At 34.4% G+C, this 15,015-nt stretch overlaps 1 protein-coding gene across 1 annotated transcript in view; it reads right to left on the reverse strand.

Annotated features, from left to right (window-relative positions):
* Nucleotides 1-15,015, reverse strand: part of ETFALPHA (electron transfer flavoprotein alpha) — a 196,103-nt gene that overhangs the window by 11,836 nt on the left and 169,252 nt on the right. The window contains exon 7 of the mRNA XM_089801189.1: nt 14,463-14,603. Within this exon, the coding sequence (XP_089657315.1) occupies nt 14,463-14,603 (141 nt within the window). The remainder of the gene's footprint in view (nt 1-14,462; nt 14,604-15,015) is intronic.

Here is a 15,015-nt window from a genome sequence, read left to right on the forward strand (position 1 = left end):
CAAGAAACCTCTACCTCCATACTACCCGTCAATAGACTTCCACCATGTTTAACACCTTCCACAAGATCATGAACGGGTTGCTCTTCCTTTTCAAGACCACTAGCAAGCCGATTATTGTCATACAAATTTCTGCACTAGTCTTTTGCCAGGAGATCTTGGGCCAATTCACAATATTTCCTTTTTGCCACATCACTCTAGTTTTGCAGCATTGGATGAAAGTCCACATAATCCATGAAGGCTAATTCTTTCTAATTCTGTAAAGGAAGTTTGTTATACTAATCATACATATCAAGTACCTCTGTTCTTACATTAAGTTGTGAATCTCGGGCTAATTGTTGTTGTAATTTAATAAGATCTTTCCCAACTCCTTCGAAGCCACGTGTTTTCCCCATGGCAACATGCTCTTCTTTTCAAGGAATCTATTAAATAATTTGTTGATCAGATTGTTATTAATTCTCAGAAATTAGAGCTTGGTTTCAAAATTGAAAAGTCCCCTTCGAGTCTTAACCCAAAATTGCATCACAAATTTCATAAATTGGCGCTCTGCAGGTTGTTACAGTTTTTCATGAACACGGGTTTGCAGATTTCAGCTTGCTGAGAATAATGCAGATTTATGTGAGCAGGGTATGAAAAGTTCTGAACTTTTTTCCTTCAAGGATTTGTCAAATAGATTTCTAGTGGCCAAGGATCTCCAATTCCATTTTTTGGGTTATCAAAGATATGATCACCCAAACCTCATAATTTGTTGCAAAAATCTATCACTCAATGATCCATTCAAATGCAAGTCCATTACTGAAAATTTACCATCCCGCATAACATTACTTTGCAAACTGATTGCAACATTCATGCTTAAAAGATTGACATTATAGCTCACGATGGCTTTTGACCAAGTTACTTTTCCAAAACAGGAATTATTTGTGAAGATGATCAAGCAATAATAACGTTAGACATATAAATTTTACTGACGGACAATAATTCAGTCTGTATTTCTTTGATAGAAGAATAATAATTTCCTGACCTTAGTTAATGCCAGAGAGACAACAATGATCAATTTGTGATTTTCAGCATACAAAATTGATTGTTGTATCAAAAATATTAAAATTCCACATGCCAACCTGTGGTTTATCAAACCTTCTATTTGAACTCCTCTTCATGCTTCCAAACTGACATATTCACCAATACTTCCTAACTCACTTCCGAGAATGCCAATCATTTTATTATTTCTTGTCTAACATGAACTCTAGAATTTGGATGGAAATTCTGTGAGCTATAGCTCGGTACCAATAAAATTTGTTTCCACTAGTCTCAGAATTGTTATTTTATACCACCACGAAAATTGGCCCAACTATCATTCCAATATCAAACAGATCAACCATTGTGAGATTCCTTGCTTGCCGATGAAAGTAGAAACCGTATTAGTGTGGTAAACCTGCCTCTATTGCAAACAATTTATTTTGAAAATCAAAAGGCCCATCGCTATGTGTTTTGCGATATAGTCTTCTCTATCTATCCTTGAGTTCTTCAACTACAGAGTCGCCAAGGAACTCTCAATCAATGGCAAATTTTCTGTGAAATCTCTAGATTGTTAATCACGTTGTGGTTTATGTTCACATTTGTTTACAACCTTTTTCTTGCAATTTGCATTGACTTTGCTCCCAAAAACCGCTCAATATGATAACACCATACATTTTATCGCAAACAAATTTCTTCTTACAACCGATTCGCGGATGGTTTGTAAAGTCGGGAAATCAAAAAGCAACTGTTGTGCTGACTACACAAAGGAGTGCATGAGTTTCAAAATAGGCATGCTCACAGCACTCCTCTTGTTCACCCTCTCTTGTTCACTCTGCCCGAACAATGGTATAGAGATCGTTTTTTTTTCCAATCACTCGCAACATACAACTTTCATCAATGCACAAAGATATTATGCTCTCACAAAATAAGTCACCAATGTCATCTACCTGGGGCCACGTGGTTCGTATTTCCTGCAAGTAATGCTTGCCTTTCAACTTCTAATTATTTAATCCGAGCAAGAATAATTATCATTAGAATATCGACATTAGATTATATTTGGACAATTCTTCTAAATAGAGCTCACAACTTGGCTAATTTGATTGGCTTCCTATAGTTGTTGTTCTCAGCCAAAATGATTTCTCTACCTCATGCAATAGTGCAATCAATTCCCACTAATAATATTCCCTTACTTGAATGGTTGACATAAACTAGAGACTTGTTGCAGACGTTTAGTATTCTTTCAAAAGTTATTCATCAGTACTATTTTGAGACTAAGTTCACAAATAGAAACTATGGTGTCCTTGCCCATTGTTGGAGACTTTACCAGAGACTTTACCAGCATGATTGTCTATTATGCAGTGATCTCCAATGACATCTAGAGCCTTGGTCACCCTTAATCATTTTGAATCACAACCACGGATGTAGCTTGAGATTCTTGTTTCTTCTTTCCAACCATCAATTGATGAGCCAAGAAATTACAAGACGTTTCTCGCTTTTGCAGCACAGATGACTATTCAATTATAGTATCAGTCGGATCTAATTTGAGAATATATTAGTATAGGTCACATATACATATATGTGTGTGTGTGCGTGTGTGTATACATATATATACGTATGTGTATAATAATATAATGTAAATGTTGATATCAAACCCGATGTGATTCGTTACATTGCCCAGATCAGGCATGTTCAAACTGATCCATATCTCTACAATTATGCAAGTCCACAATGGTGATTAAAGCATCGATCATTATCATGTATCAATAATGCTCTAGGATCGGGCTTGTGTATTGTGCACCCAAAAACTGATTTGAATAAAGTGCATCTATACCTTGAAGTTATCAAGCACTTGACAAATGATTATCTTGTATGTTATCAAGTGTCATGATTATCAAGAGTCATGCAATTACAAATGATTATTGCATCTCTTGATTATCAAGAGTCATGTAAACGGGTTTTAGAGATGCAATTACAAATGATTATCTTGTATGAAATGACTCTTCCCTTTCATATTTATATTGATACCATGGGTTGAGAGAAAGTATCAATTCCATACATGTTATTATCTCAAAGACAACAATGATCTTCTAGCATAAGTTTCTTAACATTATTGCAGTATTGTAGACAACAATATTTCACAGATTCATCTTGTCACTGTGATCATCAATATACATTTGTTCACAATATCATCTTGAGGAAAACCATTGACATCTTGCAAATTGTTACAGAGATAAAGTTATCATTATCTTGATTACTCAAGATATTAGGTCAAGTCAAATTGTCATACAATACCTAAGAAACAATAAATCATAATATCCTACCATAAGATCTTATATTCCTTAACAATGACACCCTGTAAGCTCACATATTGGATAGCTTTGAGCAGTTGTGTGAACCAAATACTTGGCTCCTCTGAAATAATAAATATCACCACAAAATGACCAAATACAATTACAAAGGCTTCATCCAAACAAATGCAACAATCTGGCCTGATTAGTAATTTAGGTACTATAATACTCTCATGAAAATATATAGTATTTTCTGCTCACGAAAACCGTATTAAACTTCAAGTCACAGATATTTGTGTGATTACCTTCAGCTAATGGAATACTTAGAAATGTTTGCCCCCAAACGTTTTGGTCCGCAAATTATCAAATTCACAGTGCACAATGATTAATAATTGCTTCTGTCTAAAGTCCTGCCTAGTAAATAATAATAAGACCAAGAATATTCATAGAAACTTTTAATACTTCGTCGAATAAATCTTTAATGTGCTCATGGTACTACAAATATTTCCTTCAAATGTATCAGCACCACTTTGATATAATTTTTCAAAAAAAAGTTATTTTTGTTTTTTAGAACCTGATTGCACAAGGAAAAAATTATTAGATTTTTTGTCCTACATTTTGTCACCACAAAATGTAGGTAACAATATGAAACTTTTCCAAGCTAGTTTCATAATTCTCTAAGCTTATTTCATTATTTAATTGGTTTGTATTGATCAATCAAATGACTCCAATTGATATAATGAATCATTTTAATGAAGGCTTTCATCAAGTCTTTTTTATTTTTCTGTTTGTTGAGCTTACGCTTGATTTTTGAATCCTTCAACGTGATTTTCCTCGTTTTTTAGTGTGTTTCTCAGTTTCTAATCCTTTGGTTTTGCTCAAGTCATTGCTTTTGGTTTTCCCTTCAATTTTCTCTATCTTAAGGCTTAATCGGAGTTAGCAATCAAAAGATATGGTTGCTTTAGTGCCCAAAAAGTGGACATTTTTGATGCAACAGCATGAATTAAAAATATTATGTTATATTTTTAATTTTGACATTCACTTTTTGAAAAATATAACTTAAATTCACTTTATGTTATGTTTTTAAGTTACTTTATCATTTAAATTTTCACTTAAAGTAACTATAGTACACTTTATGTTATATTTTTAAGTTGAGTTTACTTTTTTTATTTTTCACTTAAGTGACTATATTAACTATATAATTCAATTTAATTTTTAGCATTTAAAGCAAATGCTCTAGAAAATATTACTTATTAAATGATATTTACATGTTATATTATTAATATGATATCTAAATATAATTTATGTCCCACTTACGTAATATTTTAAGGAATTTAAATTGACATGTGCTTATTAAAATCACTTAAAATCATCAAAAGTGGACGTTTTATGTCATTACATGTAAAATTCATCAAAAGTAGACCTTTTACATACCATTGCATATAAAATTCAACTTAGAAATATAAATCCTTCAAAAGTGGACATTTTCCATGTCTTTGCATGTAAAAGTCATCAAAAATGTGAGTTTTATAACTTAAATATGCTATTGCATCTAAATGTGAGCTTTCACTTAAAATATGCAATCACCACAAAAAGGTGAGGTTTTAAGCTAAAAGCATATTTTAAAATATGCATACACACCCAGAAGGTGTGTTTTGCACTATGGAAGGATTTTTAAAAAATGCAATGACCATGAAAAGGTGTGATTTGCATCTTGGCATGTTTTTAATATATGCATTGCACACTAAAAGGTGTGTTTTCAATGAAAGTTCATATTCTTGTCCTCAAGAAATCCGTTTTTGGAAGAACACATGCAAAGAGCCTCCAAGAACCCGTTTTTGAAGATTGTGGGAGATTTTCTTCATGGTTTTTGACGAAGTCTTCTCTACTAGGGTCGTTTTTGCTAAGCCATGGGTTTCCAAGCAATGAAAATCGATTTATCTTGCTAAGAAACGTTTTTTCAAACTCCTCTCAAGGGCACGTTTTTGGAAAAATCTTCAAAAAACACCATTTTTGGCTCACGTTTTGGCCCAAAGTAGAATCAATTTGGATTTTTAAGTGTTTTACATTGCATTGTGACTCATGTTTTGGTGTTTAACAGCCAAAACGATTTTGTTAAATGTCTTGGAGAAACACGCTTTTGGTCAAAAATGTCCCACATACATGTGCAACAAAAAATGTTGGGATTAAGAGCAAAGATAGGGCACATTTTTTGCATCTTCCATTAAAAATGCCTCATTTGCTGCCTTATCCATTTCGAATTTGCAAAGTTTGAAAGAGTCCAAGTGTTTTTGAAGAAATTTTCAACTTTGGAGCATCTTTTTCTATCATTTTTGGCATCTAATCTTCATGTAAGTGGACTTAATCTTTCTTGCTATTTAATTTGTGCTTATGTTGCTGATTGTATGCACATTATTGCTTGATGATTGCCACTTGTTACAATTGATACCATGGAAAGTGCATTTTTCCTTTAAAAATGATGAAGTTGTTCATTTTCATGTTTTTGATTTTTCCCCATACTCCAAATTTGAAATTCCATGTTGAAGTGCTTTGCTTGTTGACGTGTTTGAGTCATTTGCTAAAGGTACTTTTTTCTTTTGAAGTTTTCATGTTTTGTGTGCTTGTTTTCCAATTTTCTCCACTTTGTAGAACTTACAAGTTTGTTTTCTCAAGAACTTGTTCTCGTTTCATTTCATGTGAAAGCATCATCACATTTCATTTCCATCCTCCATGTCACAACACTTTGCATATCATCCAACAAATGCAATTACATGTTTTCCATCTCATTCACCATCCGCACATGCATGTAATCTCATTTTCCACTTCCATTTTCACTCATCTCACTTTCTGTATCCACTCGCACGACACAATTACATGAAAAGTCTTACATGTAATTACATCTCTAAAACCCGTTTTTGACTTAAAGACACTTTTTAAAAGGTCAAAAATGTCATGTGCATGTTTTCCCGTGTACTTTGACTTCACTTTTCCACCAAGACGACTATAAAGTTCACTTCGCCTCAAGTTACATTGCATTCATTCCTTCCATACACACACCTCCATAAGCAAATACATGTCATTTCACTTCCTTTGTCATTATGCATTTCATCTCATCTGTCATCCGCACTTACATGTAAGTTCATTCTCCATCCACATTCGCATGTCATCTCATTTTCCATTCCTCATTAGATGTTGTATTTACATGTGATCCACTTTACATGTAATGGCATCTAGTGAACCCATTTTTTACTAAAGGTCACACTTTTAAAGTCAAAAGTTGGCATTTGCATGCAGTCGTATGCGCCAAGCACTTTACTTCAAAAAAAAAGGTTAAAGGTGCTAATGGAAATTTGTTTCGAGCTTACATCCGGACACCATCAACAAAGTTTTCAAAGTGTCAGAGATTCCAGAATGTACCAATCTACAAAGGAGAATTTACGACAACTTGAAGGAGAAAAAGCTAGATCACACCAAGTTTTCAAATGACAATGGACAATTCATCAAAAAGAGTCAGAGGTTATCAAAAGATGCAAGACCATGGTTATCAAAGTGAATGCAGTGGCACAAAATACAGGAACTCCCAATCTTGTGATCATCTAGGATAGCATCATCGAGTACAAGACCTTTCAAAACAATCCCTAGGATTATTTCAATTCTCTTCCGTCTTTCTTCTTCTTCTTTCATGTTTGTAATTGAAGAGGATGTATTACATGAAAATGTGTAATTACATGTAATGCAAGTTGCATGTGTAGTTGCATGTAACCCAATAATTTCTCTCTTAGTTAGAGCGGGTCAAAGTTGGTTGAGTTGCTCCCACTTTTTCCTCCACATTTTTCTCAACTCTTTTGCCTCTATAAAGGAGTGCCCTCTCATTGTAAAAATCATCTTTTGTTGTATGCAAAAAAGCTCTACCACATTTGTGCAAGCATAACTTTGATTGCATAGTACGAATTTGGGAGAAAAGTGAATAAAAGAAGCAATTGGATTCGAAGCTTTGACTGGGAGAAATTGTGATAGAGCAAATTAGAAGCTTTGACTGTAATTTGTGCCTATTGTCTTTGATTCAAGTTATAATTGTGTGTTCAATAATAGAGCATAGTGATTCAAGAAGCAATCAGAGCAAAAGCTTTGACTAGGAGCGATTGTGGCAATACATAGACTAGGACCTTTGACTATAGCTTGTATTACCATCTCAAATTCACAAAACTAGTTAGGATTCCCCACTTCTGGAAGTCTTGTGCCCCAATGGTAGAGGTTATTCTTGTAGAATAGGTTAAAATAGGACTTAGAGTCAAACTGGTACACTTTTAGCTAGCATTTGGGTTAGTGTTGGTTTATTGGGATCACCATTCACAACTTTAGATAGAAGTGTAGTTTGAGGTTTCATCTTGCCCATTACTCATTCCACGGGTAAGTGGATTTTTTCCTGAAAGCTAAGAGGAAAGAATATTAATAACACCCCTTTACAAAATCTCTCAACTTCTTTCTTACCTTGAGTTGATCCAAGGAACAGTGAGAAGGGGGAGTCTTTCCTTTAAGGTAGGAGAGACTTTGTCTCACACGCTGTGGCTGGTCATCCTATTTTACAATTGGATTTTACCCAAAACTGTTGGTTGCAAAATATCGACCCAACAAGATTCATGGTGCACAATGATTAATATTTGCCTAGACTTTAATTTTGTCTAAAGTCCTGCTCAAGAAATAATAATAAGACCAAAAACATTCACAGAAACTTTTAATACTTCGTCGAATAAAGCTTTAATGTGCTCATGGTACTACAAATATTTCCTTCAGATGTATTAGCACCCCATTGATATAATTTTTCAAAAATGTTGATAATATAATTTTTCCCTTGTGCTATCAGATTCTAAAAAACAGAAATAACATTTTTCTTGCACAAGCATTAACAACCTCATAGGATGACAAGAAATCCAATTTCAATAAAACTTTTGTTTTGCACAAACTCCATAGAATGGCAAGATCAATGCTCTAATACCACTGTAATATCCCCAATGGATATTTTGATTTTCTTGAATTTATCTGATAAACAGATTTTTGAATACAACAGATGATTCATATAATTTAAAACCAGTGAATAACCATTAAAATACTCATTTAAAATGCCCAGAACCCATTATTGCATTCTCTAGTTTCAATCGAGCTAAGATGCCCCTATGAGGACTCGATTGGGAGAAACATCAATTAGTATCAGTGGAGATCGAATCTCGACATATTACGTATATACGTAATATGATTAGCATGCAGATAAAGATCCGACTCGCCTGACCAAAGTCGAAAGCCAAAAGCAAGGTTCCGACCAGATATAAATCCAATCTTACAAACAGCATTAATAGTTAGATTGGAAATGCGTAGAAAAGAACCTGTAACTCCAATGTGAATGCTAATGTGAATTCACCACCACTGCTAACCTGGGTTGACGTCCCATCAGGCGAGAAAACACTGAAGGTTTCTGTCCTCAGGTACTGAAACTAAAAGCCAAGATTTCCTTTTTCTCAAAGAGTAATCTGAAAATAACTCCAAAATCCAAGCATGCTCAAAATGACTGACCTCCTCTTTTAATACTCAACCGTGACTTCTCAGATTCCCATTTTGTCTTTCGTCTTATTGCCCTTTGTCACCTTTTCCCCTTATTAATTAAAAGAGGCTTTTTAAATAGGTTCAATTTTACTCCAAATCACTTTTAATTATTTATATGTTGGGCTAGTAAAATTCTAATGTCCCCCAAAAGATTACAGAAATGAAAGCTAGAAGTCTTTCAATCTTCTCAGAGAGAAATAAAAAATCAAACATAATCCAAGTTTGAAGAGACGAGCCTCTAAAAATTCTTTTCTAATGCATCCCTATTACTCTTTGATTTTCCTAACATGTCTATTCATCTGCTTTCTAACTCTTTTATTAATCCTTTTAATAATAAAATGGAAAATTAATATGAACTTAATTTTAAGTCACTTTATTGATAAATTAATTAATCTGTTGGCGTTAAATAAATAACCAATTGAACTCAAAAAACCATGTGCTAGAGCTCATTGGAAAGGTCTTGCTGAGACACTCCAAGTATAATATTGAAATGCCAAAAACTAAACCCTGATGACTTACTATAAATAGTAAGTATTTGGAAACCTTGCTAAAAAACCTTTAATTGGCACGAAACTAGAATTGCCTAGGCCACATCTTTCTCTAATTCTTATAAAGTCCCGGTTAACTGACAAGACCAAGAAAAAACGGATATTGACGCATCAAGAATTAATGGGCTAGAAAAGGGGACATCACAAATCTATCAATCAATAGTTTTTCTTAATTATGACCTAATATGTAGTTAAAATAGAATAATTATCAATTTAACACTTGTTTTAAAATAGTGCATAATTAAAGGTTGATATTCATAGTTAATGAGTCAATATTTCTTAGAAGCTCATTTTTATTGATTAGGCATGCATAAATATACTATTAACCTTGATGTTTGATCTATAAGCGTGCATGATGCAATTGAGTATTACTTGTTTAAACCACTGATGTTCTACTTCTTCTATAAGGTATGAAATTATTGAGAAACATTAAGGTAAATGATGGTTACATGTGTATAAATAGCTCTAATGACTTTTTGTGATTAATGCAATTTATTATTATGTAATGTTCTCATTATAAAATAAATTTAAATTAAGCTATTGTAATTGTGCCGATTGATTTAATATATCTCGGATAAATTTTTATTTTGTTTTCGTAGTTTGTGTTGCTATCGGCTATCTTTGTATACCCTCGGAAAGTTTTCCCCAACGAGTATTTAAGAATGGCTTGTAGGTAGTCATTATGTATGTGATTTGGATTATTTCTTTGTACTGCGAATTCCAGTTGGGATTCTCTGTTGTTCACCATTTTGGAAGTGAAAGATCTTCCCTATTTGGTCTTCTCAGTTTTGGTGGGATTCAACCCTCACCCTATTCTGTTATTGCATGTAATACTTCGCTCGAATTTGGCAAATTGGAGTGCCATCTTTTGGTAAATACTAATTGAAGGTTGCTTGTGTTCTAATTTCCATTATTGTTTGATTCTATCTGATAAATTTGGATCTCTAAGTTTAGATCGCATTATTGTGTTTTCCCTCCATCCGCACACCATTCATCTTTCCATACTCAAGAGAATAGTCAAAAAAAAAATACATCACTATACGACATCCTTGTGTTTCATATGACCCTCCTATTGCATGGTATCTTGACTATATGGCCCTCCTATTGCACATCCATCCATTCACACTGTACTTCTTCGCCACCACCTCCACTGTACAGCAATTTGATCCACCATACGGCCCTACCATTTGCCACTGTACAGACTGTTCTAGTGGCCATCGTACGACCTGTCCTGGCCACTCTTACTCCTACCGTACAGCTGAACACTACCCCTACACTTCCATTCATTGACTGTACACCTTCCATTTCCTCTCTCCCCACTGTATGGCCCCTTTCATCAACTTGGCACAGTGGAAATTAGTAGTCAGTGAAAGAAAATGAAATCACTACGCCTCCTACTGGGAAACGGATCATTACAGGGCTTGTCCTGGCCACCGTACGACCTATCCTAGCCATCGTATGGACCATTCTTACTCCCACCATACAGCTGAACACTACCCCTACAATTCCATTCCCTGACCGTACACCTTCCATTTCCTCTCTCCCCACTGTATGACCCCTTTCATCAACTTGGCGCAGTGGAAATTTAGTGGTCAATGAAGGAAAAGGGAATCACTAAGCCTCCTACTAGGAAATCGATCCTTACATATTATGTATTTTTGCTCGATTTTACGAATATGAGCAATTGAATATGAAAATTCATAAAATATATATTTATATCTTGGTTAATTAGATTATCAAAATTGGGATGATGAATCCATCATATGCTCAAATCTCATCCAATAGGGATCTTGGTGATCAGAAAAAGGTAAATAATCCTTCAATTAGACCTAGCATGTCTTTTATGTTTCAAGAAATATAAATGAATTTTTTTTTTGAAGATTTATGTCATTTAAATTTGATCATGTTCTATCATGTTGGATCTTACGATGTTAAATATCCTATGACAAGGTCAACTTTCCTTTTATTAAATAAACAAGAAACTCTTTTTGTATGCTCTCACCTAGTCCTATACGGGTCTTGGTTATCAACAAATAGCTAGTGTTAGAACAAAAAGTTCTATAAATTAGTGAATGGGAAAATATTCCTTGGACTAGAACTATGTTTAAGTGAAAATGAAATCATCACAAACAAATATTAACATCAAACACCCTGATGCAGAGCATCCACACAACCTAATCACCAGCTAGGACTTTCTGTCCTCAACCACAAATGCATCAAAACCTTTCTTCTTACAAGGTTTCCCTAAACCCTTCCAAGGTTCTAACCCACTCAATACATTACCATTGACTCAACAAAATGCCCTTGATCCATCAATGGTCAAAAACTGTCTACATATACCCCTCTTGGTAACATATTGACCTTGAAGGCTCCTAGCCATCCCTACTTGATCCTCATGTCCCCAATCAAACCCTTGAATTGTTGAGAATTCATAATGCCCTTACAACATCAGACAATATTACCAAAACCCTTATGACACTTTGCATTATCAGATTACATTTGTGACCTCCCATTCCCATTAACCATGCAATAGACATCCTCCATAATGTTTGAACCTATCCTATCCATTCCCAAGGGACTCATTAAATACTCAGAAACCTTGACACCTTTTTCTGGATCTACACCAACCCTCAGACTCTTAAACAACACACTCCTGACCCTCATATATGCATAACACTTATTTACTGTCAAACTGTGACAGTTTTGCCCTGTTCCCTGGGACAGTCACCTTTAAGTCCCCCGTCTTTGTGTTCCCAGCCTCTCATCCACTTAGATTGTCAGACTTTCCCCACACATGCTACCATACCCCAATAGCCATCCAAAACATACCAGGTTGTGAAAAGCGCAGCCAAACATGGAGTATGTCCTGAACCGTTCTGAGACAGCAAAATCAGACTTGTCCCTTTCAAATCCACATGGAAATTATCGCATAAGTCTCTGCACTCCTATTGGAACCAAAGTACATGTTTACTACTCTCATCCTCCCTATTTGGAAGTTTAATGGACATAAAACATGTTAGTTTTACATTTTATTGTACTTACCGGTAACCCTAGGTAGGGCTTTAACCAGTTTTGCAAAAACTCAAATATCTCCCAATATGTTTAATGTTAAGACATGAAACCAATGCCAAAGTAGAGAGAACTCAACCCTCCTTCAGAACCAATTCATGGGTATTCAAAATATTTGATAATTGATTACATTCAAAGGAAAATGACTGTTTCAGACTGTCTTCACTGTCAAAAGAAAGGAAAAGCGCAGAAAAATGTACTATTTATTGGCCTCAACTTGTGCTTGGACCATCACATTGTTTTGAGAGAATTTACATCTCATTTATAATCATTCTAAACTACCCCAACAGACCAACTCCAACTGCCCTTAAACCACTTGTTGTAAGAAGTTGTCAAGCAACTTTGAAAAGTTGTTAGACAACTTTTGTGTGTTTTTTTGCAACTTTTCCACTTTTTGCCTCTATGGCCAATTTATAGCCCCTATTGGATTAGATTCAATGTGTTTACAACAATTATGACTTAAATGTCCAAACCTTGGTCTTACAATTTTGACCATATGACCCATTTTGACAAACTTTTGCAATATGACAACTCTTCAAGACCTATGAACCCAACAACCCTATTAACATACTAAACAGATTCAATGGCCTTATTACATCATATTTGGTCCTCATAGACCTTATTTACATTCATCGTCGCTTAAAACACAAACTTTTCATATATGACCTCCTAAGGCTTTGGGAGCAACAGGGTGCTCCTGCACCACACCCTCTTCTAGGTGCTTCCATATATATGTCAAATAAGTTTGTCTTTATTTTATGAGTCAGTGGCAGCCGACAAAGAACAGTCTAGAGAAATTGGACCATAAAAAGGGTTACATACATGCTTGTGCAGTTGTATAAACATAATTTTAGCCAAAAATGAATATTTTACACAATAGTTCTCATGTACCTTGATCCAATCGATGTAGAATATGTAAGCAATCAAGAAGAAAAGGATGTTTCTCCTACTCAAATACAGAGGACATCAAGAAGTTTTGTGTCTTACCATTTATTAGTCAATTTTAAATAAGATGATAAAATCAAGTGAGTACAAAATAAAATAACACAAAACGATAGTCACTATTACTAAGAAGAATCCCCAAGGTGAAGTGATCTTGTAATAGATTGGTACCCTCGAACTCAAGGTAGGATATTATATCTTTTTAGAACATGCAAAAGACTTTGATGTACTAGTATGGGCATATAGCGAATTTTCTTTAAGTGACCCAAGAACAGGTTGGCCTTGATGAATCTAATACTTTGGCTAGAATATGATTATTTGACTATACTTGTAGGATTGAATGGCTATTTACGTCACCTATCCCATACTGGATAGAGTTTTGATCTAGAGTGACCATATTGTAATGATCGTCTTGTACGGATGAGGAAGCCAAATGGATAAAAGACCTAACTTAGCTATGAAACTTGTCCTCAAATCGACAAGATAGCCCAAATAGGCCAATGATAATTTCTGAATACTGACTGGAACATTGTAAATAAGTTGCTTACAAATGACTAAACTAATATGATATTCTTCATTATAAAAGTTCTAATTGTTTTAACTTTTAGCATCACCTCTAATTCATTTGTTCAGCTCTAGGGGTTCTTTCTTACTCTACTACTTTGCAATTGTAATTGGATGCACTTATGAGTCACATTGACCTACTTTGGTCACTTAAGGACTGTAATGCAATTTCTTCCTTCCTTTCTTTCATGTATATCACTTTAAGCCCCATAACTTTGAAGATTCAACGCAGAAAATCATATGATTTAACAGGACAGTAAACATATTTAGTAAATGAGAGTATGTCTAAGATATCAGGTTTTGAAATGTAAACTACAAGATACAGATGATCAGAGCAGTTTAGATAGGTAAACCTCCAAAAACTACCAATATGACCTCAGTTAGCTAGAAGGGAAAGTAGAAAAACAAATACTGAATAACTGATATGCTAATCACTCACCTGAAATATAGGAGCATCGGCATCTTTATTTACAGCTACAATGACTTTGGAGTCTTTCATGCCTGCAAGATGTTGGATAGCTCCTGACACACCAAATGCAATATACAGCTCTGGTGCAACAATTTTCCCTGTTTGACCAATCTATGAAGAAAAATAGAGATCCTGATTTATTAACGAAACATATTTAGATGGTATTAAAATTTAAAAGAAAACTGCAATAAATTGCATTGAACAAAATTCTCATGTAGAAAAGCTGCAATAAGTTGCATCTCTAGACATCCCAATTGTTGCTCTCTTTGTCAATCGAACTAACAATCAGTCAATTATCTGGTACATTTGTGATCATATTTAATTGAATTGTATCTGGTACATTAAATTATTATTAGAATCACATGGTAACTAGTTTATTATTTAGCACAACATAGAAGTGCCCTTGTAGAGAGAGAATCATTTCTTGTCTAAAGAGACTTAACACCTATTTCAAATGCTAGCATTTACCTTCCTTGAAAAAAGACAATAATCTTGCAAGATTGCTCAAATTTAATAGGAAAAT

The sequence above is a fragment of the Cupressus sempervirens genome, chromosome 9, assembly GCF_028749045.1.
Source record: "Cupressus sempervirens isolate cs-2001-9-10 chromosome 9, ASM2874904v1, whole genome shotgun sequence".
Lineage (NCBI taxonomy): Eukaryota > Viridiplantae > Streptophyta > Pinopsida > Cupressales > Cupressaceae > Cupressus > Cupressus sempervirens.